General features: G+C 43.5%; 1 protein-coding gene across 1 annotated transcript; it reads left to right on the forward strand.

The window, feature by feature from the left end:
- Window positions 1-702: 702 nt before the first annotated feature.
- Window positions 703-6,805, forward strand: LOC105394825 (arrestin homolog). Its single transcript, XM_038120720.2, has 8 exons — window positions 703-971; window positions 1,224-1,414; window positions 2,140-2,318; window positions 3,469-3,604; window positions 4,038-4,195; window positions 4,339-4,485; window positions 4,648-4,777; window positions 6,354-6,805. Exons 1-8 carry the CDS (start codon window positions 863-865, stop codon window positions 6,450-6,452), a joined length of 1,149 nt encoding a protein of 382 aa, XP_037976648.2. The 5' UTR covers window positions 703-862; the 3' UTR covers window positions 6,453-6,805.
- The last annotated feature ends 19,623 nt before the right edge of the window (window positions 6,806-26,428 follow it).

The following is a 26,428-nucleotide window of genomic DNA, read 5'->3' on the forward strand; positions in this document are numbered from 1 at the left end:
AAGATATATAGGTATGTGGGTCATATTATTATACTGATCCACATGCGTGATTAAAGGTGATATGATTGTTTTGGTTGCATGTTTTGATAAAATATTTTTTGAATATTGCCCCCGCACCCTTATCCGAACGGAGAGTAGTTTGTAAAAATTGACGTTCATCAGAAAATTTTATATTTGTACGATGAATAAAAATATTTGACTTGAGGACTATGACTTTATCCTCATTTACGAGTTTTGGGATAAAACTGTTAGGGCTGGAGTTCAGTGGTGGAGCTGGCTGGAGTGAAGTTTTGTACTACACATACAAATGGAAAATTAAGGATACATTTCCGGGATAATCCACACATTCCCGGGAACTTCCTTCATTCATCATCTGACTACTCTACAGATCATAATCATAGGTCAAGAACGTAGGATTCATAGAAATGGACTGGACATTTCTTTGGTCTAGAAAGAAATAATTAAATACGTTTATTCAGTACCTGCATCTGGGCCGCCTACTTATGTTTGGGTAACCGTGCATTATATGTAGTCTTGATGCGGTTGCATCAATGCATGGGTACTTTTTATCTGAATTTCATGAGTCTGCAGGAAGTTTAGTGCTGACCAGCACGCTGCGCCGGTCCGCCCCGGCCGCCCGCCCTGGCCGCCCGCCCTGGCCCGCCCCGGCCCGCGTGCGTCACGGGGCCCCGCATTTCCACATCGGAAGGCTGAGTCACGCCGCGTGACCGCCGCTAACGAGATTACCGCCGCGGCTTAGAAACCTGGTCGGCTGTAATCCTGCATATAAGCGGGCCCGGCGCGCCGCCCCGCACAGTCCCGCTGCTCGCTCCAGTCTGCTGCGGTTCTACCAGGCGACAAGATGGTGTACAACTTCAAGGTGTTCAAGAAGGTGGCGCCCAACGGCAAGCTCACGCTGTACATGGGCAAGCGCGAGTTCGTGGACCACATCTCCTACGTGGAGCCCATCGGTGCGTGCTCTTGCTCGAATTACGTATCAGTTCACAGTGTAGGTCGTTATCTAATAGACATATTTGAACTACGATTAACTACATTTTTAATACTTCCAGACAGTAGGTACGTAGGTATATAACATCTTTAAAATTCAATAAATAATTGCTGAGTTTTAAAATAAACTTAGCCATTAATTGAAAGAATGGCTGTATTAGCCCGTCCGTGCGGTGGCAGCCCTGTGGCGTGACGTGGCGTGGCGTGTGTTGCAGAGGGCGTGGTGCTGGTGGACGAGGAGTACGCGGCGGGGCGGCGCGTGTACGCACAGGTGGTGTGCACGTTCCGCTACGGCCGCGCCGAGGACGAGGTCATGGGGCTCAACTTCTACAAGGAGCTGTTCCTCGCCTCGCAGCAGGTCTACCCGCCGCCCGAGAAGCGCGACTACGAGCTCTCCAAGACGCAGGTAAGGCCCACATAACCCTATACATAATACATACATAACATTGGGACTACATTATACAATACTAAGTATGTATTTCAATTATTTAATGTATACTTATATAGGAAATAGCTAGAGATTCGATTTAAAAGTTCCATGTGCTACTCCCTTTTTCGATGGTTAAATCCTTCAATAAAACACTTGATATCATTTTAAACCACTTCGTTAAGTACAAATATTGACTGAAGAATGGTAATAAAGCAGGATTAGGTGGTGAGCATTAATCTGGCGATAGGCCGGTGGGTGATGTAGCGAGCCATGGGAAATTTAAATCCATTAATTGGCTGCGGGGAGGGGTGCGGCAGCGGGCTGGGGGGGGGGGGGATTAGAGCTGAATTATGGCGCGGCTTTTATTCTAACTCCCGCAGTAATTACACGCGGCGCCGCAGCGGCCCGGCCGGCGCCCGCGAGCCGCCAGCGACGCATAGACCTCACACAATACAACATCATAATGTACCTAGATACTCTACAGTTCATCGGTGGTACTCTACGGTTCATCAATTCTATTCTATTACGTTATAAATTCGATTACTTTGATAGTCACGCCCACTACTGGGGATAGGGCTCTCCCAAGGAGCCTCAAATCTTGTTAGATATAACTAATACAATTCCGACGTGGAGTTCTTGAGTCCTTGCCTTGTGGGATTTAGTTTGTTTACGTAGCCACACTGACCCTGTGGAGCTTGCAGGAGCGCCTGATGAAGAAGCTGGGCGCGGGCGCGGCGCCGTTCCGGCTGGCGGTGCCGGCGGGCGCGCCCGGCTCCGTCACGCTGCAGCCCGGCCTCGAGGACGAGGGCGAGCCCTGCGGCGTGCACTACTACGTCAAGGTCTTCGTGGGCGACACCGAGATCGACCGCTCGCACCGCAGGTATGCACCCACTAGCTGTCTGACTGCCTATAAAGTTAGCAATAGTTGAAACAATCCCACTTTGTAAGTTTGAAAAAGTATAAAAGTATAAACAGTACATTGCTACTTATAAGGCTGACCGTACCACTTCAGGTACCTATGTAATCTCAGTCAGTAGATCCTCTTGATTTCAAGGTAGTACCTACTGTACTTACTTTATGCGATTGCAAGATAGCGAATTGAATGTCAATAAAATTTCAGCTTTAGGTCTCAGAGATGCTGTAGAACGAGAATTTTCTTACTGAGTAAGATAAAGCTTTATAGCCAAGAAATTTAATAGCTACACAGACAAAATCAGTTGATGGTGAGTTCGCGCGGAAAATATGATCCAACCGCAGTAATATCTTGGAGACGTGCAACTTCAACACTTTAATTCGCGTCGAACAACTAAAGAGATTAATAAGCAATCTTCCGAAGACCTTCTCAGTTTTATTTTCCTCCGCGAGAGCTCGGAAACCAATTATACGAAGGTATAAGAAAAGTTTTCAATCGGACAAACCGCTTTGATTAGTCTCGAAGTTGCTCGGAACTTGTGATCTGCCGATGAAGGCTCCCCCCCCCCGCGGCCCCCGCGCGCCCCCCTCGGATCAGTTCACACTCGGACAACATGCACCCTGCAGCTACTGCGGTCAGATTCTACTCAACTTTTATATTATACAGTTTATATCTTGTAATAGCTGTCTATGGTAGGCAAAAAGGTACGAATACGGAATGAGGTGGAAAATATGAAATTTTGTTCTATTAAAGGAATTATTGACACGAAAAAACATTTTGTCGGATAGGTACCTACCAACGTAATTTTTTCGTTCAGAATAACCTCTTTTAAGTTTATCAGTTTTGTAACATTTTGCGCAACTATACGCAAAAACAACATCAGGGTTATAAAATAACATTTAAAGGATATGTAAGTAATAACATAATTAAGATTGTGTGTACGCGAGTCAGTACCAGTACTTAAATAAATAATTTAGTTTGTTATTACCTACCTATGCTATCTTTATTTCTGGTGCAATCCTAGTCAACTACTTATGTCCCGAATCTGGTATTACGCTCCGGAGAGGATCATATATTGAGTTCTGTGTGTAACGCGGTGGTTGTGTGGTTGCGGCAGGTCGACGGTGGCGCTGGGCGTGCGCAAGGCGCAGTGGGCGCCGGCGCGCGCGGGCCCGCAGCCCTGCACCACGGTGCGCAAGGACTTCGTGCTGTCGCCCGGCGAGCTGGAGCTCGAGGTCACGCTCGACAAGCAGGTACCCACCATGTTACTAAACTACTCCTAACCTAGTCCTACTATTATGGACATAAAACTCGTGGTTACGTGGACTATGATAAATAGTCAGAAAACAACCATAGCTGGCACACCTACTTCTTAAGACACGGAGACCTAAAATTTCACAACTTTCAGTTTTTGGCGGCTGCAAACTTAAATTTGTCTGAACTCAGTCGTGGATTATGTCATCGTATGAGGTCTCTGAGTTTTATTTAGATCAAAGTGGCACATATAATCACCGCACATTCCTGCCGTGTCTTACGATACATCATTTAATTTTGTAAAATACTGTTTTCTAATACATAGCTGACATGGTCGTTAATATCACCCTTGTAGGGACAAAGAAACTAAACCGCTCTTGACAATGCTACTGGGTCAGGTTTCTCTGTCTCTGACTGTGCTGTCCCCCGCAGCTGTACCTGCACGGGGAGACGCTGGGCGTGAACGTGTGCGTGCGCAACAACAGCAGCAAGGTGGTGAAGCGGATCAAGGCCAGCGTGCTGCAGGGCGTGGACGTGGTGCTGTTCCAGAGCGGCCAGTACCGCAACGCCGTGGCCAGCGTCGAGACGCAGTCAGTATACCCACACAATACTTACATACACACCAGTTGCTGTCCAGTACCTATCTTGGTTTGATCTGACGTTTGGATGTCTGACCGCCCTATTTAAACTCTGTTGGTGGTTTTCTCTCTGACATGTACCTACTGTTGCGCAGGGACGGATGCCCGCTGCAGCCGGGCTCGAGCCTGCAGAAGGTGTTGCACCTGACGCCATCACTCGCCCACAACCGCGACCTGCGCGGGCTGGCCCTGGACGCGCACAACAGCCGCGCCGGCGACGCCTCGCTCGCCTCCACCACGCTGTGAGTACCTGCCACCTGCGCGATCTGGCACACTTCTGACGTCCATAACAGATGTTTCAGACTGCAGCTTGTTGATTTTCCGGTGTTCCGGTGGTAGCCGTATAGTCGTGCACCCTTTAGCACTATACAAGTGTACTTCACTAACATGCCACATCCTGGCAGGTTGCTGGACCCGGAGCAGCGCGACGCGTTCGGCATCATCGTGTCGTACAGCGTGAAGGTGAAGCTGTACCTCGGCGCGCTCAACGGCGAGCTGGTCGCCGAGCTGCCCTTCATACTCATGCACCCTAAGGTATGTACGCATGCAATCCCAGGTATACACTCTGTACGGTACGGACCGTACAGTAGATAAATGATAAGAGTTTTGTAACTTTAAATTGATTTATTGATAACCAATGCCTTATGATAATGATGGGGATGAGTAACCGACGCGATTGCTGAAAGTATACTAATGAATACATGGAAAATTATTGGTTTGTTGTAAAATGATCCGCTGACGCGGCGATGTACGAGTTGCGGCTCGTACATGCTCCCGGCGAGAGATGAAAACAATTGATTTAATTATAGATACTGATAATAATAGGTATTTATTACTTATTAATAACTAATTTATTATTTACCCCAAGGTGTATGCTCGATTGCTCGTGCACCTCAAAATAGTTATCGGAAAATCGTGGCTTCTATTTTAAATTTTGAACTGCGCGTCCGCGTATTATCAAAATATATCAACCAATTCTCTGTAGAATATTATTTAAAATCGTTGTTGCATTTTAAATTTTGAACTGCGCGTCCGCGTATTATCAAAAGATATCAACATGATATCAACCAATTCTCTGTAGAATATTATTTACATCAGATTTTATCGCTTTAAATACGGAAAAGTACTCATTACACCAAATTATCAAGAAAATCAAATGATTAAAACATTTTGCTCGTCTCGGAAGCGATTCTTGCTAGATACAGAAGTAATCTCCCGGCTTAGGCCAGAGCAATGAAGTCGCAAATTGCAGATTTATGTGATTTTGTTGGTGAGGTTATTAAAGTGAAGTAGAGAGAGTGTGTTGTGTGTGTAGGGGCGCGTGCGGACGCGGGCGGTGTACGCGTCCAGTGTGTAGGGGTAGAGACGCGATCACGAGCCACCACCTGGGGCAAGGCAGGTGGGTACTGCTTTTTATTAAAATAAAATTTCGTCATGGTATCTTCTTGTTTTTTAAAGCCTGAGTATAACATTTACTACAGGGCAATTATTTTACAGACGCATAGATAGATAGATAAGTTATTTATTTAGCAAGAAAAGGTGGCAGAAACGTGATGATATTATCACAATCATCAGTGCAAGTGTTGGTCCCTGTTATAGAGCGCTACATTGCTTTGCATACATACAACTTTACAGTAATCAATCCCGTGTCATGTTACCTTCTATCATGTAATTCACAACATAAAATACTCCTTCCGTGATCACTTCCGCACAAGAAGAAAGGCTTGTGTCGTAATATACGTGTCTTTTCTACTCACAATAGCATTTAGGATTCATGATGAATGTATGCGAAACGCGGAAATCTTCATCCGTGTTAAATATAAAAATATACAATAGGTACATATTTTATCTTGTGTATCGTAACTTTTTATACAGAAATAAAACCTAATAGGATGTTAAAATAGGTAAAGATTAATAATGAATAAAACGTAAACGGCAAAGGCTCGAGATATGTCGAGCTGCCCAGTCGTTCAGCACGAAATTGTATGTCTGCAAGCGACCGTACCGCTTGTGATTTCGTGGTGCATCGGCGGCCGCTCGGTCGCTCGGACGCGTATTGCTCTGCTCAAGCCTAATGTATGAAGTGCTTGATTCCCCGTTTGTCCCTCAGGAGGGGCGGCAGAAGCTGGTGCGCGAGGACTCGCAGGCCGAGGTGGAGATGTTCCGCCAGGACACCGTGCACCACCAGGAGAGCGTCGAGGTGTACTAGGCACCTCCGGGGAGCACCGGGGAGCACCGGGAGCGCGAGGAGTACGGGCACCGCGGGGCACCACGAGGCACCCGGGGCAACACACGCTCTACTACACTCTAGGAGGAGAACTCTCTTTATTAAATATCTACATAGACATAAAAAAAACTAGTTTTTAGGATACCTACGCCTTATCTAATCTCTGTTTATTGTTTTAGAAATTAAAGAAGATATGAATGTTTTGTTTCTTTGTCAAATGTTTATGAAACTTTATTATTCATATTAATTATCATATTTTCATAAATTATCAAATACCTGATTAATATGTAAGCATATCTAATGTAATTAATTATAACTAATTATTTGTGATTAAGTAAGGGCCTGTTCCACAATGTCTGGTTAGTGGCTACCTGTCGGATAAAATACATACTGTCACTGTCTAAAAAATAATGACAGAGAGTGACAGCATGTATTTTATCCGACAGGTAGCCACTAACCAGACATTGTGGAACAGGCCCTAAGTAGTGTTTTTTTATTTATTTGTGAGCAGTGACCTCGTAGATACGTCCAGAGGACCGGAGGGGGAGGGGGGCTGTTTACAAACTTGTTCGCCGCGTCTCGTCACGTTATCAACTTGTCAGTCTAATTTTGATTAACATTTGTAATTGTGCTTCAGATTGTGAACATTCCCCCCGGGGCAACCTGGGCGCCATTGTTAGAACTTTCAAACTATGAAACCAAATTCAAACAAACTTCGCTTCGAGAAATTAGATTTTACGAACTTGAAATTTTCAGAGCATGATTATTATAAACACGTAGGCAGTATGAATCTTAATTAAATCAACAAAATTTAGACTCATATCAGACACAATGTTTTAAAAAATTACAAAATATTCTAATGATGAGGACGATGACTTAATTAATGTTATATGCGGCGACTTGTTCTGTGGTCCCGGTAGAATTACTCTAGCTACTGTGTCCGCCGGTGGAGTCCTCACTTCCCCAGGGCTTCCGGTGGGCACTTGCTTTACACCACCCATTACCACTTTAACCAAATGAATTCATTTGTTTACCGTACAAATGTAAGTCAACGTGCAAATGGCTGGTCATGGTAAGTGAGCTTTAACGAGTCGGTAGAAAAGTAGCCAATTAATTTGGCAAGTGTAATGAATTTAACACCTTGAGGGTTTTAGTTGGAGGTGTTGTCAGTGGGCCGGGGGGTGCGGGGGTGCGGGGGCGCGGGGGCGCGGGGGGCGGGGGCGGAAGGAAGCTCAGCTCGGCCGGCGCGGGAGACGGACGACCGCGGGACACGCGCCGCCGCCTGCACCCGCCAGCTCAACACTACACATTGTTAAGGTGACTTTAGAACATTTAAACGTATTTAAATGTATTGCACGCTTGCTTTGACGGTATAGTGCCAGAGCAAGACAAGCAATGAATTTAAATACTAAGTTTTCCAGTGTCGCCGAAAAAGTTGTGATCATTTTCTCTCTCGTAATTCACCATCAGCAGTCCGTTGCCTCTGCCAAAATATTTGTATTCTCTTCAATATAATAGTAAATCGTATGAAGCAGTGATCCCCGCGAAGTGGCAACAGTCGCACATCGCACATCGCGCTCGCCGCGCCCGCAAGAATTAAATTGAAAGCGGCCGCTTTAATTAATTTGGTTGCGTTAATTAATAAAATCATCACTTTGAACAACGCAAACATTATTACGGGAAGTATGTCTCAAATGAAATATTTAAACTTCAACAAATAATAATTCGATATCCGATTTTATAGGTAGCAGTTCTCGTATATTTTGTACATAATTATATATATTATTGCCAAGCTACATCTTCGTATAGGTATAAGGTGCAGGTGGGTTATTCCGAAAGGTTTTTGGGTGAGTTGGATACATGTTCGTATGTTGTTAATTTATGAGGACTGGTTGGGTCATTTTGATTCATGTAAGGACGCTTTGTATACTTGAATATAGTACCTAAAACTCTGTTTAACAGACTTCTCTAAATACCCACGAAATTCGTAAATATTTTAGTTTCAAAAGCTGATATTTACTTCTTGCACGAGGGTAATTCCGAATGAATGCGGGTTATTCCGAAAATCATTTAAAATGAGTTTTAGGTAATTTAAGCTAAATGATCGTAAAATACATTTTTACGATCAGCTATAACCTCGCAATAATTATTTGGAAATATTGCCTAGAACTGCCCAGAAGTACTTTAACACATTTATATGATACTCGTACTAGCTGTTCCCGCGCGCTTCGCTTCGCCTTAAAAAGTTTTCCCGTGGGAATTCCGGGATAAAAAGTAACCTATGTTCTTTCCCAGGGTCTAGACCGTATGTATACCAAATTTCATACCAATCCGTTCAGTAGTTTTGGCGTGAAAGAGTAACAGACAGACAGACAGACAGACAGACAGACACAGTTACTTTCGCATTTATAATATTAGTTAGGATTTATAATTCGAAATTACCCGATCCACAGAATTTCATAGTAAAATGTTCCAACATTCGGAATTGCCCTGGTTCGCTCATTTCGGAAAATACAAAAAAAATAAAGTTAGGATTTTTAAACTCCGAATATACTGAACAAAAACAAAATCTTTTGGATGAAAAAACAATCAGTTAAGTAACTTAACTGATTTCTTAATTACCGATGTGCGGGTAATTCCGAAAATTAAAAAATGCGGAAATCTGCACTATTTTACTAATTTTACATTTTTATACGCACGCTCGGTCCTGGTGCCCTGAGTCAACCCAAGCGAGGTAGAAGATTAAGTTGCCATCAAGGTGAATAGTTCCACGGTTCAAAGTATGGCTGCGTTTGAAAGAAATCGGCAAAAATCGGAATTACCCGAAATTCGGCATTACCCACCTGCACCTTAATGAATGTAATACTTATGCTTTTTTGTTTGATTAAAGTTTGTTGCAAGTGCAGGATGGCTGCGTGACGAATATACGACCCACGGCGACACATTTACAATTCAAACTATCGACACCTCGCAGCCCCTACACTCTCACACACACACACACCCACACCTCTATACCTGAGCACAATATCACTTAAATTGTGTGAATAGCGCAATAAATATCAGTAATTAATTGTTAATACGACATAATTGTGTTCGATGAATTCAAAAAGTGAGTTCATTTAACAATTATCTCGAGGTTATCATATTATAAATCATGACCGCTTTCATAAATTCTTTTATAAATAACTCTGTCTATTATGTGCTCGATAAATAATAATAATAATAATAATAATAAAAAAAAGAAAAAAAACCGGCCAAGTGCGAGTCGGGCTCGCGCACAAAGGGTTCCGTAGCAGCAAAATTACAGTTAAATCAACCTATCTCAAAAACTATAAGAGATACTTTGATCAAACCAAAAATCGTTGAAAGAGTTAATTAGCATGCATCACCTCTATTTTTTTTAGAATTTCAATACTCAATACTCAATACTCAATCTTTTATTGCATCCATAAGTTTTACAGGTGTTAAATACATTAAATTAAGAACTATATGGACCCTGTCGGGCACAGCAAATTAAAACTAATATAAAGGGTTTACAAATCTTCTTAGTATCTAATAACTAGGTATTACACATAAATTATAACAAAAATAGGTATTTACCTTACAAATTAAATCAACATTTACTTAGTATCTAAATAATATTCTTCTATACTATAATAAGCTTTATCCAACAAAAAATCTTTCAATGTTTTTATAAATGAACTTAGACTTTCAATTTTCTTTATTCTATCTGGTAAATTATTAAATATTTTAACAGCCATAGATATAGGACCAGAAGAACACATTTTAAGCCGTGAAGCGGGACAGTTTAAACGGTCTTTATTTCTTAAGGAGTAATTTGATTGCACATTTCCTCTAGTTGAAAATAATATAATGTTGTTTTTAACAAATTTGCAAATTTCAAGTATGTAAATAGATGGTAATGTAAGAATTTTATGTTTTATGAAATAAGGTCTACAACTATCAGTAGCTACAATATTTGCTATAATGCGCATAAGTTTTTTCTGAGCTACAAATAGGTCAGGTGCATCCGTACTATTTCCCCATAAGATGACACCATAGCAAAGCCACGAGAACGCATATGCATAGTAGGTGACTATAGCAGTTTTAATATCTGTAGTTTTTTTAATTTCTCGAAGTGCATATGAAAATTTTGATAGTTTTTGTCTGATTTTATTAATATGGGGTTTCCAATTCACATGTTTGTCGATTATTAATCCAAGTAACGAAAACTCATTCACAGTTTCTAGAGGTATTCCTTCGAATTGAAAATTTAATGATAAAGATTGTTTTTGATGAGGATGGAAAGTTATAATTTTAGTTTTAGAGAAGTTTATTTCAAGATTATGTTCGCTAAGCCAAGATTTTGTTTTTTGAATCATAGTGTTTAATTTATTATTAAGGTTATTATTGTCTTTAGAAGATGTAAGCAAAGAAATATCATCTGCAAATAAAACGCAATGTTCTGCCATTATTTTTGGGAGATCGTTTATGTAAATTAAGAATAAAAGACATCCTAGTACACTTCCTTGAGGGATAGATGCATTTATTATCTTTTTATCTGATCTAATATTTAAAATTTTGTTTGAGTTAAAATCAAAATATTCAATTTCTACTAGTTGTTCTCTGTTATTTTTATAATTAGTTAATTTTATACCCCGTAGTTATAAAAATAGAGGGGGGGGGGACATACTTTTTACGACTTTGAGAGCTGATATCTCAAAAACCGTTCACTTTAAGAAAAATGTTTTTTAGAAAACTTTATATCATTTTAAAAGACCTTTCCATTGATACCCCACACGGGTATGTACATCGAAAAAAAAAATTTCATCCCTCAGTTACATGTATGGGGGGCCCCACCCCCAATTCTTTTTTTTACTATTTAGTGTCATATTTTTGTAGCGGTTTATACAACACATATTCCCATCAAATTTCATCACTGTAGTACTTATAGTTTCCGAGTAAATCGGCTGTGACAGACGGACAGACGGACAGACGGACAGACGGACATGACGAAACTAAAAGGGTTCCGTTTTTACCATTTTGGCTACGGAACCCTAAAAAGTAACTGAGAAGGTCCTGCTACGCGCTACGCCGCCGTAGCCGTAGCGGGCGTAGCGCGTAGCAGTGCGGCGTAGCGGGGCTCGTAGCCAAAATTATAATTACGAGAATTTAGGGCAGGATTGATATCGATTAGATACTAACAGAGTGTTTCCCAGACATCAACAAAATTGCCGTTGAATAGTTGGTTTATTCCCGTCAAACAAGTAGATGTAATGTGTGGACACGCGCCGCTGATCCGCCGTGTAAGAAGCGATCCTCCGCACACACGGTACAGTCGGCTGCACGGAGCGAGCAGTACAGTCGCGCTGTAATGAGCTCGGCGGATGCGGGCGACACACTCGCGGATTAGCTCTTGTTGTTGCTCACTTCTATGCTACGGTGCGATACGTTCCTATACTATTAAGCAACAATCAATTTAGAATTAAAGGACGGTCTGTATCTACCTTCTATTATAAATAAGATTTACATATCATTTACCTATGATGTAGTATGCGGGCGCTGCGAGTAGTGCGAGGCGATCCAAGACTCGTGAACTCACCCGCGAGATAATTCCAAGGTATGCGGCGAGGGGGCGCTGATATTACATTTATCTGTGAAGCTATCAGTGGGAGAACATCTCAATACATACTTACATTAGAGTAGGTAAATTTACTTTAATAATATAGTTGACGTCTACTAAAATGTAAACAATACTAATTATACAATCGTTTGGTCTATCTATATACCCAGTACAATAGAGTCCTCAACAATTATGATGAATACTTCATACTTATACAGCGTTCACCAACAGGTACAGAGGCCAAGTAACTTGCCCGATGACTCAAAAAAAATAATACTTATCTGCTGTGATCGTTAAGAAACAAACACTATAATATAGGTACTTCTCATGTTTATTTGAGAATAAATAAAGCTGATTCCAACGCGCCGAGAGTCAGACGTCACACGCCCGATTCATTACGGCTAGCTGAAGCAGCTACGTCTCCTGGACCTTATCTCCGGGGCATAAGATCCACGTTAGCGGGTCGGGCCCGGCCGGTGTTAATCCGGTGTGATTATTGCGGCATTAACCGGCGGCTATTACAGTTTTAGTTCTCGCTGGACACGGCCGCGCCGGAGGAAACACTTATATTTCAACTAGAAAATACATGTACATGTACAGTTGTACACTGCACACGGCATACTACTCCAACATGGACGCTGACTGCTTGATGGACATTAAAAACTTAAGGTCCGTAAATCAGATATTCACTTCATTATTCTAATTAATGAGGCACCTGTGGTTGGAATGGAGCATCAACTCAAGTACGCACGAAGCGGCGGCGGCGGCGGCGGCGGCGGCGGCGGATGGATCCGGGCAACCGGTGATCCGGATCCGGGCGCCGGATGTACCGGATCTTGTTAATATGCGTCGCGTGGAAACATTTACTGCCAGAGACAGTGGCTGGCTTCCATATCTTCGGAGTTGGGCTTCTTTAATTCTGCAGATGTAGGCACCGACATAGACTAAGCAGATTCATCTCAAAGATATGATTAGGTACCTCTTTCCTTATTTTTGCAAATTAGCACAGATTGTATTATTATTTAAGTATCTGATGTATCTTCAGAGGGACCAATGGCTGATATAGGTACGCATCGGTCACCGCTTTGGTATGTATGGTTGTTATTCACTATCTGATAGAAAAGAAACTGTTATCGTGCATAGACTGCATAGTACAATTATTTTCACTTGAAACTGAGCTTTATACCTACCTGTGAAGCTATCATGTACACAATCTCAGACTCGGACGAATGTTACCAGTCAGTATACGGCTTTCCATAAGAGTGTCACATCTGTGTCGCTGATCAGTCAGTGGGTACACAAGATCATCGTGTCGGCATAATTGTTTAATGACAGGGGGTAGGGTAGGTGGGGGGGAGAGGTAATCTCGTCATTCCCGCGCCAGGCGCGTCGTCAGCGGCGGCGGCGGCGGCGGCGGCACGAAGCACTAACTTGACTGATAAGACGCCTTCAGCCGACGCTAATCGACGTACTTCACTAATTATGAGTGAGAACGACGCCTGCTATCTGCTGCGTCACTTGCTCTTTGTTACGGCGGCGGCAGATCGGATGCTCTGCAAGCAAAATGCTAAAAAAATATTTACTGTAAGGTTCAAAATAAAACAAATTCATACTCTTGCACTGCTCATCACTCAATATACTCGTACTTTAATTTCTCTATTGGCCCTTGGACTATTGACCATTCAGCTAACCATCTGAGGCAGAGACGTACTATGTTTGTTCAGTGAGGCCTGGAGGAGCCGGCGGGGTGCGGGGTGCGGGGCGCGGGGGAGGAAGGAACAACACTGAAGCCACAATAATTTATCTCAGTAATGACTGTAACCGGGACCGCCCCTCTCGGCTCCGTCTGAGAGAATCAAGACCAGGATTTAAAGCGACGCTGTATTTCATTTGGCTAATTCTAAACACAGGCCGACTTACTTATTTACAAGCACAACGCTAATTTATTCAGAGCTACATAGAGCCTCCTGCAGGCTGTCTTTGTTCCGCGGCCGCGCGGCCTACATCATGTGCCCATACTTACAGGAACGGTACTGGCTGAATCCGCTATTGAGTCATATTTAGGTACTTATTAATTTAGATGGTAAGAAGAAAGAAAGAAAAATTCTAACACACACAGAAACAACACATACATTTACGAGAAAAGGTTAAAAAGTCATAAAAAATGAGCATGAATGTTGCTTCTCGGTGCCGAAATGGGTTCTAGTTCAGCTTGATGCTATGGCAGGTATACTAAACCACACCGTAGCGCTGGTTTTCAGCTAGAACCCTTGGGTGAAGTCACGGACTGACTTGACACAAAAACATAAAAAATAAACAAACAGAATAATAAGAAATTAACGAACACCAAAAAGCCCCTCCTATATAATATTATGTTTGTACAGTAATTTCAGGACAATTAGCTTACTGGAATAAAATATGCCTAGTATAACTCAGTAGTTCAAAGATCCATTTTGTTAAAAAAATCTGTCTTGGCATCTCAAATTTTTGTAAAGTAAGTCCAATTTCAGTGCAGAAAAATATCTTACAATAGCATGAGAACAAGGATAGATACAAACTATGGACGGTGAACCCGACCATTAACCTTCCCCGCGGACATCGCAGACATTACTTCATTACTTCTAACGAACCAAAAACCCCACTAATAACAATTTGTTGTAAAATTGAATACATTCTGCTCGGCGGGCCACGTACCTGGCTGAACCCATTACGCGGGGACAAATTAAAGTTGGAACAAAGTTGGTTAAGCGAGAGCTTCCAAGTTGTTCCTAAATCATATTGATACGAGTCGGCTTAGTGCACCGGGCGGCGGCGGCGGCGGCGGCGGGGCGCGAGGCAGGCGCGGCGCGGGCAAGTCTCATGTATCATCAGTCGTGATGATCAGAACTGATGCATTCATTCACAATTACAGAATATAATAGCAGATAACGTTGGCTATACAGGGTGTTGCAAAATTGGTATACTAAGCCGAAACCTACATGTGCAGCATGGTATATCTAAGCCCGAAACTGAAATCAAAATTTGGAAATTCACGAAAAAAAAAATGTATTTTCCATAGGAAAAAAGTCACGTGACCAACAAAGTTTCTATGGAAAATGAATTTTTTTTTCGCGAATTTTCAAATTCTGATTTCAGTTTCGGGCTTAGATATACCATGCTGCACATGTAGGTTTCGGCTTACTATACCCTTTTTGCAACACCCTGTATAAACGATGTGATTCATCATCATCATCAGCCAATAATCATCCACTGCAGGATATAGGCCTCTCCCAAGGAGCGCCACAACACTCGGTCCTCTGCCTTCCTCATCCAGCCACTACCAGCTGACCGCCTAAGGTGGTCGGTCCAGCGGGCAGGAGGGCGTCCCACGCTGCGTTCACCTGTTCGTGTTTGTGGTCTCCACTCGATTTTATAAACGATGTGATTAAGGAATTATATTGGATGAGCTGGTCGCTTGTGACTTCTGCCGCATTGCTGGAGATGTCTCTTCATTTTACACCAAAAATAAAATCTTGATCCAGGGATTAGAGCGGAGAGGGGCGGGACGCTATCATTTATCTCGCTAATGGTTTTAAAGCTGACATCTGCCCTTTGAGAAAATTATTATATACAAGTACCGACGTAAGCTACCGAATTTAATATCAAAACTTTTTTAGAAGTTTATATTCCAATAAAATTTGAATTACTAACGTCGTCAACTAAAATCATCATAAATCGTTATTATGTATTATAATTAATATATAATAACGATTATGATGATTTATTTTTAATAATAATTTTCTACCCAATGATTTATGATGAACAATAACACAACGTAGACTCGGGTATGTTATGATGACTATGACGTGCAGTACGCAAGTACGTATATAGTACCTAGTGAAACTACCAGTAGCAGCAGCGTGCTGGGCGTCTCCAGTTGAAGGCGGCAGTGGAATGACGATGTATAGAGTGTTTTGTTTTCTATAGAACGTTTGTAAATCAATGATGTAGTTTTGTGATCATGGTTATCTATTATTATACTTATGATGTTTAGTTATGATAATTATGTACGTACAATGTTTTAATGTGCGAACAATGTAAGTTTATATTTATTTTATTAATTATCTACAGGCTTCCACACAGTGCTTCTCGGCACTTTAACCTTCCTTAGCCTGTAGAATCTTGTGGAGTTGATCTTCGTGGGCACCTTGTCCTGGTCCCTGCGCGGGGGCGCGGCGGGGGGCGGGGGGGTCGGGGGCGGCGGGATGCGCTCCTGGCAGCGGCAGTAGGCCTGCTGCACAACATAGGAAAAGCTTTATATTACAAAAGGCATTTTTATATAGAGATTACCAGTCAAGTATGACATATTTATCAACATATTTATCCTTACCTGTGTTTTCCAGGCGGCGAGGCGCGCCCGGTCGGCCGGCCTGGTCCGGCGCGCCGCCCCGCGGTAGTAGCCGTGGCGCTGGCACAGCCGCTCGCAGCCCGCGTCCGACACGGCCGCCGCCAGCCCCCGCCCCCCGCCCCCGCGCACCACCACGTACTGCGCCGCCGCCGCGCCCAGCGCCAGCACCGCCAGGCACCGCCACATACCGCTGCTGCACTCTGGACACGCTGGAACCACCTGTATTACTAGATAGCTGATAGAGCAAGCCGGGACGTCGGTGTCAAAGCGTCAGGTGCTACTGTTCACACTGAAGGCAAACTTGTGATAGGGTCTAAAGGCGTGGGCGACGCTATTTATAGAGTTGGTAGAGTTGTTGAATGTTTCAATGGTTATTTTAATAAAAGTTGGGGCGAAGGAAGTTGTTGTAGGATTAGTAAAATATTATGGTGGGTTAGAAACTGAGAATGACTGACAATTGGACTATTGTTAAAGATACGTTTAACATTGAATACATTGAAGGCTGAAATAAAAATAAAATACTTTCATCTGTTAATGCGAACTGTAATTGAATTATTAGTAAAGTCGTATTTGCTAGAAGTTTCAGTAGTCGAGCTGGCTTCAGTGATGGTAATTAATGGCCATTAGATGGGTGACCCATTTCAAGTGGTTCTTTTCTGGACGCTTCCGTGCTTCGTTAAGCCGTGGGTCCAGGTTGCTACTTCGGCAGCAGTCGTAAAGCCTAGTCAGAGGCCTTCGGGCACTGAGTACCGAGTCCGCGTTGTTCTATGCCTTCAGGCAGCTTTAAAACATCTGACGGTCGGGTTGCCCCCCTCAAAAACGGCTATACGGCTTGCGACCTATCATGTGAGTACCTACAAGGCGGGTGACTCCCTTTCGAGTCACCTGTGACTACCCCTTCGGGGATTACCGGTGTCACAAGGCGAAAGTCTTCGAACAGTGTGTGTTGCCAATGCCAGTGATGACCTACGATGCCGAGACATGGTCTATAACTTTAGGCCTCTTGAATAGACTCGGAGTCACTCAGCGAGCTATGGAAAGGGCTATGCTCGGCGTGTCTCTACGTAAACAGAACAGAACAGAAATGAAGAGATCCGTAGACGAACCAAAGTAAACGACTTAGCTAAGCGAGTCAATAAGCTGAAATGGCAGTGGGCTGGACACATTGCTCGAAGGACTGATGGTCGATGGAGCAGAAGATTCCTCGAGTGTAGACCACGTACCGGCAAGCGCAGCGTTGGGCGGCCCCCCGCGAGATGGACGGACGATATACTTAGTCAAGTCCGCAGGCAATCACTGGATGCGGACCGCCTCCGATCGTACAAGGTGGAAATCATTGGGAGAGGCCTATGTTCAGCAGTGGACGTCCTATGGCTGAGATGATGATGATGATGATGAGGAAGGAATGAATGAATAACAGGTTATAATAAGTAGATTTCAGTTTATTGGATGAGTTGTTCAGTGGAGATGCACTTGCAGTAGCTGCGCAGGCGCAGGCCCGGCAGCGGCAGGTTGACGACCGCCACGCCGCGCGGGAAGCCAGCGCGGGCGCAGCGGCGCGCGCAGCCCCGCGGCACCCGCGCCGGGGCCACCAGCCGCGCCGGCGGGACGGCGCGCGGCGGGGACACGGCCCGCAGCTCCGGCGGGGGGCCCAGCCGCCGCCGTGCGGGCAGCCGGGCCGTCCCCGTTGGGACATGACACACTGATATCACGACGACAACCAATACTAAGTGGAGATACAACTTCATGCTGGATGTATGTATTCTGCAGAGAACCTCGCGTATTGCTGCTTAAAAGAAAACTTGGAAGGTTGTGTGGAAATTTCCGGAAAAGGAACAGTTTTATACTTATTCTAGTTTGTTTACAAATGTAGGAATTATATCGTTTGTGAAGTTAACATTATGTTTCTTAAATGCTGTAATCCCTTTGTTACTTTGAATAGCTTTTATTTATCATAACTACCTATAATAATTTGTAACAATTAAATTACTTACATAACAATGAATGCTTGCTTCAATAGATGTAAATATCGGCCTCGCAGCCAGTCTCATCTTTTATGATTAGGTACGGTGGCCTGCGCCTAAAAGTATACAGGCGGAGTTTTTAAAATAGCGATCCCTGATGATGAAGGGACCAGCTACATCTGTTATAAATCCGGGGACGTGTTGTGTGTGATGTGTGTAGCAGTGGTGTTTATGTGGATGTGCTTGAGCAGCATGTGAGCTTGAGATCGCTATTTTAAAAACTCCGCCTGTATACTTTTAGGCGCAGGCCACCGTACATCTCTTACTTACTCTCACGGCCGATACCGGACGGGAAGTTTATATTTTATTTTATACGACAAAAAAGTCATTTAAGTTTGTGAGTAACTATCAATGCTTTATTTGGATATGCCTACAGTGGACCGCGCCGCACCGCAGCGGGCTGCGCCGGCCGGACTCAGTGTAATAACGCCGACAGAATGTTCGCACCGAAATCTTGTTTTAAAGTGAAACAAAGCGCTCGCTGTAACGACTATTATATTTTTATCTCAGAATTTCATACAAAGGACACGCCGAGTTTAACGCGAGAGTTTTGTCTCAAAAAACGTGTGTGAAGTGGCGAGGGGGTTATTCTTTTTATAAAAATGGCGGAGGAACCGCGGACGTTATAAATGGCTGGTAATTAGTGCCCCGCGACGCAGGCCGGCGCCACACGGTGTAATGTATCTACTTGCATACTTCAGGCAGAAGAAAATTATTGTATTTTTTTTTTTTGAAGCAACACATTAATACACTCACGAGCAATGAAAAATTTCCATTAAAAAAATGTAGAAATCAAATTACCCAGGTTTTTTCAAACATTTCATTTAGAATATTAACAAAATATTTAGGTTTTTAGTTATTGCAGACGGTGTCTTTTCCTTTAAGGTAATTTGGTGTTATTGTCACTGGAAGTTTTTCATTGGACGTGAGTGTATCCATATCGAGTGTACTTACATAAAATATGCCGTATTATAATTATGACGTATTCATTTAACATTTAGGCATACCAAGGTGTGTCGTACGCCTTAATTTCCCGCGGTTCGTAGCGGGCGCGCGCGTGTAATGTCGCCTAGTTTTTGTGAACATCATCCTTTTAGCTGCGCCCACTATTAACGGGGCACCTCACAGGTTACAGCTTACATACAGGTCACCCGCATAGAAAATAGTGAACGAAAAATGCAGTTTAAAAGGTCAGGTATCCTTTGATATTTGCATGATTCTAATAAGAACTACTAAGTATATATTTTTCAAGACAATTTTTTCTGCATTATTTAAGCTTTTACCTGTTTTTTATTGGTTTACTGATATTTTGTTCTGGAGTCTTAGATGTTCAGTGTCTGTGTTGTTTGTATTGTAATACTATAATAGTGTTCTTGATGTTCCTTTTCATAAAAACACTTTGTTTTGTTTGCAGATTTAACATGTACGGTGGAATAAAAACTTCACTTGAAAAAAAAACTCTCTCCACTCCGAGCGGTGTATCTCGCCAGCCACTCCGCGCCAACAGCAATCTTTTGACAGCCGAATAAGAAACAAGTAAATATAAATGCAGATTCGCGGCGCCTGTAGCATGAATATTGCAGCGGCTCCTTGCCGCGCCGAAAATACCACCAGTAAATATATACGATATGAAAATTTAATCTGCTATGATTGCAGCGGCCGCGCCAGGAATTTATTCATACGGCCACTGCAGCGACGCGGTAATAAGTAAAAACTAACAAAGAAGAGAGGGAGAAATATGAGTGGAGGGCGCCATTAAAACTATAAATGTCCGGCGGATAAAAAAACGTTACGGTGCCACGCGTAGCGCGCCGCGAGCCGCGACCGCCGCCGCCGCCGCCCGCCCTCACGCTGCTGTGGACTGAGGCAGTATTTACACGTCAGGGCAAAATTTAATTATTTTCCTACAACTACAATATTAGCATAAATATTATTATGTAACTACTTAGATATATTTTTATCGATAAATAATCTCTATTTTTATTGTAGATACTCGTACGTATATCTGGTACCAGGATGACGTAAAAACACTCTTCAAATGTTGAAATTGGTGTTGGAGATGCTATGACGTAATAGTACGTGTGTCCAGAATAGTCCGCCGCAGCGGGCGCGGTGCGTGTCGGTGTCTAATTATTGTAGCTGTTATTATTGTCTGCATTTCTTCCGAGGGCGGACAACAGTGTTGGCTTACAGCCGTTTCCGGCAAAACATGCTACGATTCGGTGGATTTACCTAAAATAATTTTAGCACCACCCTGGTTTTTATTTGTAAAAAGTGAACATTTTAAACCATTACTAAATTACTTATATGTCTCGAAACTGTTTTTGGAAATGTTCTGTATTTCGTAAAGAAAAAAAATATAAAAACTGTTCGCTGTGCGCCCCGCCACCGATAGAGATGAATAAAGATGATACCTACGCGTGTGCACTACGGCCCGCTGTGCGGAATTCTTACATTTTGATCGGCGGCGATCAGAGGTGAGCGCAGACAGAGGCTTCTGTTACAAAAATCCCTTCCCTCGCCCCGCACCCCACACCCCGCGCCCCGCGCCCCTCGCCGGAAGCCATCACCTACCACCTACCTCATATTACGGGGGCACTTCGAATAAGATTCGTGTATGCTGGTTTTTTCACAATATTCAGCTGTATTATACGTATGGTTATGAGTGGAATCTTTGTTTAAAAAATTTATCTTATAATACTACATAATATTGAAGAACATGCTAATTTTAATTAGAAACTTGGTAAGCACGATATGCATTAAGTTTAGTTACTGTTTAATGTAGGTAGTTACTTATTTATATGTCTGCATTTAAGTACTTACTGTTTTATTATTGTATAAAAGAGTTTCGTAAATTTACCTTAGTTCTCCACCAACCAAGGGTTGGCTGGAAGAAATTACTTTTTGGCAATAAGCCCGCCTTTGTGTACTAACTTCTTCTTCATTTGTATTTTGTCTGTGTATGTTTTTTTTAACTATGCAATAAAGTGTCTGTAAATAAATCAATTAAGAAACGGCGATACGGCTCGCGACCTATTACGTGAGTAGAAAATTAGATGCACAGCGAAAAGCTGGCACTTCCGACTACACCGTGACACTATGGACATTGTTGAGCTCTGATCGCATCAGAAGTGACCCCGCCCCCGCCCCCGCCCCGCCCCCGCCCCGCGCGGTCATGGAGGCGCAGCCCCGTGCATCTTTGAGCTGGATATTCTCTTTCCAGCAATAATAACGTTGGCTCGAACAAGTCGTCGAGATTGAGCGCCGCCGCCGCCGCCGCCGCCGCCGGGCCCGCCTGACCGGGGCAGTGGGCCCGGGCCAGCAGGGTTATCTACATTCTACATTACGAAAATCTAAGTTTCGAAGAGCTTTTTGCGCCTACCACGTTATTGCCTCGATGTATTAAACGTGCCATTGCTCTCTTTCGTAATTTTTAGAGCGGCTCTCTGAATACATAGATGTAGCCTTAATACGATATAATGTATGTGTTACTGCCTCTGTGGTCTAGTGGTAGAAGCTTCGCTTCATGACCCAGAGGTCCCGGGTTCGATTCCCGGGTGGGACCATCAATTTGTGTTTCTAAATTGTGGTTCTAAGTTTGGTTAGGACATAGAAGGCTGATCACCTGATGTCCGAAACAGTGAAACGATCCATGCTGTCGGATGGGCATGTAAAGCAGTCGGTCCTGCGCCTAGCTCTCTCCAGTCGTGTCGGTCAATCCGTCCCATTGGGCTATGAGAGTGATGGAACAGAGAGTGCTCCTGTGTACTGCGCACACACTTGGGCACTATAATCCACTCCTGCGTAGATGGCTGATCTCAAATGAGATTGGCCGCCGTGGTCGAAATTCGGCTAGGAGGACATTACGATATAATGTTAATAATGACTGTAGTGAAGTCACCAGTGTAAAGTGTCATAACCATAACAGTTGATCAATGAATAAAAATCATAGAACAACGCGGACTCGACCATTCATACTCAATGATAAAAATTAACAAAAATTACTGAGCATTGTGTGATGTGTCATTTAGCGTCTTCAGAAACTAGAATAAAAGTGATGATAATCAAATGAAGTGGGTGCACAGCGGCGGTCCGGCGCGCCGCGGCCGCGTGTTCGTATCAGGTGGCCGGGATTATGGAAATACGATATTATTTGCGATACAATGCTACAATCGCATGAAGCTTTATGCTGTATTTTCATACAAATCGTATGCAATTTTTTCTGCAGCATCAAAGAAATATTACTTCCTCCTGCTAGCTTCGATCTACAGAGTGTTGCAAAAAGGGTAAACTAAGCCGAAAGGCTGAATAAATAGTTCTTGGCCACAACCTACGACATACCCAACGAAAGTTTATCGGACATACCTACTTACCTATTTAAAATAACTCGAGCTAAGTGAAATGTTTAATTTCATTTCTAAAAGATATTCCACGCGTGTGTAGTTGTAAATTCGTACATACGTATCGTTATGCCTAGTTAGCTATGTAAAGTACATTATTAGTAGTGTAGTGTGGCGGAGTGGTGCGGAGTAGAGCGGGGCGGGGCGGCGGCGGAGCGGAGCGGGGTGGGAGCGGAGGGCCCACCGCCGGCATCTCACTACTGAGGAAATTACCAATTCAAATATCTCCGGCTTCTGTAGATGTGTCCTGGGTTAATTATGAATATTTAAATACCTAATTTATTAAGTATTTTTTTATATTAAATACACTGGTGTGAGTGAACATAGTGAGAAAATAAGGTATTAAGTAAGTTTGCTATTATGATAGTATTGGCTACACATAAAATTTCACATTAAATACAAATAACTTACGGTAACAGATTCTATCGCCCCAGGCATCGTTTCCCACTGGACTTATACTCCATTTTGTATTTTAACGGCTTTAAAATAAAACATATTTCAGCACGTTCCAATAGTCACACTACCCACCTGTAAGTACTTTGTGAACTCCGACGCAAATGTATGCTTATGCGGCGGTAATAAGAAGTGCAGTAGCGTGCACGGGGCGGGCGCAGGCTGCAGCGGCGGCGGCGGCGGCGGCGGCTGGGTTCGCGGGAAGTTATTATCTGGAGGAAATGAGGTAGTGTGCGGCTCTTCTTCCTCTGTGAGGTATTTTCTAATTATTGAGTCGCGGCGAGCGCCGGCTATCGACACTAAATGGCCCGCGTTATGTTATTAAATTAACTAGCAATACATTTTGTAATTTATGACCTAAAATGCTATACTATTACTTACTTCATATAACAACAAAACACGAAATCAGCCACAATAGTCGTCACTGGACTTAGGTTAGGAACTACTTTAGGAACAGCTACGTCAATCGAACCTGTAACACCAGACGCTACAGACCCGAGAGCTGATCCAAGTGAGCGCTTCGACGAGGATGGCATACCTCCGATTACAGAAGCCGAAATAGACTATGCCCTGGGATCAATGAAACGAGGAAAAGCGTGTGGTGAAGATGGAGTCTATATGGAAATGCTTCTAGCTGGTGGACTTCCCTTACTGAGAATGCTAGCTAAACTCTTCAACGAAGTGCTTAAAAACGCAATAGCACCAAAAGCGTGGAAAAATGCTATAGTCACGATCCTTCACAAAAAAGGGGACAAGACCAAATTACCCAATTACCGCCCAATAAGCCTACTCTCTCAGGTCTATAAATTGTTTGCCAAGGTCCTGTGCAACCGACTGAACCACTGCTTAGACGACTACCAGCCCGTCGAACAAGCCGGCTTCCGGAGTCGATACTCGACTATTGACCACATTCATGCAGTCAGACAGCTGATGGAGAAATGCAAAGAGTACAACCGGCCCCAGTGTCTTGCCTTTGTAGATTATGAAAAGGCATTCGACACAGGCGAGCACTGGGCCGTCTTCCATGCTCTCCATCGCTGCAACATTGACAAGCGATATGTGGATGTACTCCGGAAGCTGTACAAAGAGGCAACAATGCAGGTGCGCATGCATAGTCTAACTGACCTTGTGTCAATTAACCGAGGCGTGCGTCAAGGAGACACTCTCTCTCCCAAGCTCTTTACAAATGTTTTAGAAGACGCACTAAAGACTTTAAACTGGGACGAGAGAGGTGTTAATATCAACGGCACTAACATGTCACACCTGCGTTTTGCCAACGACCTTATTGTCCTAGCTGAGAACGTTGCTGATCTCCAAGAGATGCTTGAAGAATTGCATGTAGCGTCTCTGCGCGTCGGTCTGAAGATGAACATGTCCAAGACCAAGATCATGACCAGTTGTCCTACAGCCGTACCTAACATAACAGTAGGCAACAGCTCAGTAGAAGTTGTGGACAAGTACATATATCTTGGACAATGTTTATCTTTTGACAAAGACTCGCAGACAAAGGAGATCGCTAGACGAATTCAGCTAGGGTGGGCTGCCTTTGGTAACCTAGCAGATGCTTTAAATCTTGCCTGCCACAGTGCCTGAAGACCAAGGTTTTCAACCAGTGTGTGCTGCCTACCCTCACTTATGGTGCCGAAACATGGACGCTCACAAAGACATGCATGCACAAAATTAAAGTAGCACAACGAGCCATGGAACGCACCATGCTAGGCATCTCGCTAGTGGACCGTATCCCGAACGTAGAAATTCGACGCAGGACAAAGGTTGAAGACGTTGGGAGACGGATCACGAAGCTGAAGTGGAGATGGGCAGGGCATCTGGCAAGGCGGCAAGACGGCAGATGGACCAAGGCAGTGTCGGAGTGGTGGCCAAGGGAGGGACGGCGATCAGTCGGTAGACCGCCGACCCGTTGGTCCGATGACATTAGGAGAGTGACTGGACCAAACTGGATGAGTGTAGCACAGGACCGTGGGACTTGGCATAACATGGAGGAGGCCTATATCCTGCAGTGGGTTGACATAGGCTGATGATGATGATGATGACGTCAATCGGCCTACGACGCGCCATAGCACTTGCTCGTAGCACTTGCTCGTAGCACTTCCTCGTAGCACGGGGAGCGTAGCGCCGACTGCGACGTGGCCAATAGCATGAGTAGCATGACGCACGACCGCAGTCCCTTTTTGAAAAAAGAGGGGTGCTATAAATTTAACATGCCTGCCTATAATATATTAACCTCAGTGTTCTTAGTCATGTTTCATGAAAATCGATTAAGCAGTTCAAAAGTTATGCGACTTCAATGTCGGGGGTTTTTAACGTCGGTTAGGTTCAAGGTTTTCTCTGAACTGATAAATATTTTTTTTTGCAACATCCTAGATGAAAATAGACCTTGAAATTGTCTAAAGTGGAAATCCTTTATTTCACTCAACAAAATAATATAAAGTACCTCCCCTCCCTCCTGCCACACACGTAAACGCAAAATTCAAAAGCAGCTCACCTGACTGCGCGACAATAAATGGCCACACTAATTTTAATGACGAAGGTTTGTTGAACAAAGGCTCTTTACAGGGAATGACTTTTATTCGCCTCAACTCATTTTTACAAGGCTTGTATTTATAAAGGCTTTCAGACATTTTCAATAAACACCTATCTATTTCCACTCGGAATATTTGACGTGGGTCAAATTGAATCTTTCATTATTTCAATTTATATAATTTTGTTTCGAACAATACAGCTGGAGTGGAGCCGGAGCGGCGGCGGCGGCGGCGGCGACGCGCCTGCTTGTGACGGATATTCCATAAGTACTTACCTAAATTTAATAAAATTTGTATTTTTTCAAGCTAGGTATATTCATTATTATTATTATTATCTTGATGGCAATTTAATATCTGATATCACCTTCAAATCGATAGTCTGAAAAAAAGTGATGAAGGAGCAGATGTTACCCTCTGCATGTGAGTGAAATATTCTCAACGGCCAGTTCGTGAACATGCCTCCCCCGCGCCCCCGCCCGCCCCACACACCCCGCGCGCCGCGTCGAAGTTTGCACAATCCCGACAACTTCT

Source organism: Plutella xylostella, chromosome 4, assembly GCF_932276165.1.
Source record: "Plutella xylostella chromosome 4, ilPluXylo3.1, whole genome shotgun sequence".
NCBI classification, from domain to species: domain Eukaryota; kingdom Metazoa; phylum Arthropoda; class Insecta; order Lepidoptera; family Plutellidae; genus Plutella; species Plutella xylostella.

What these genes read in the sequence shown, in the direction of transcription:
- LOC105394825 (XM_038120720.2), top strand. Translation starts at nt 863, where the DNA reads ATGGTGTACAACTTCAAGGTGTTCAAGAAGGTGGCGCCCAACGGCAAG. An exon ending in ACGAGCTCTCCAAGACGCAG is followed by an intron (nt 1,415 to 2,139) that starts GTAAGGCCCACA and finishes TGGAGCTTGCAG; the next exon opens with GAGCGCCTGATGAAGAAGCT. An exon ending in ATCGACCGCTCGCACCGCAG is followed by an intron (nt 2,319 to 3,468) that starts GTATGCACCCAC and finishes TGGTTGCGGCAG; the next exon opens with GTCGACGGTGGCGCTGGGCG.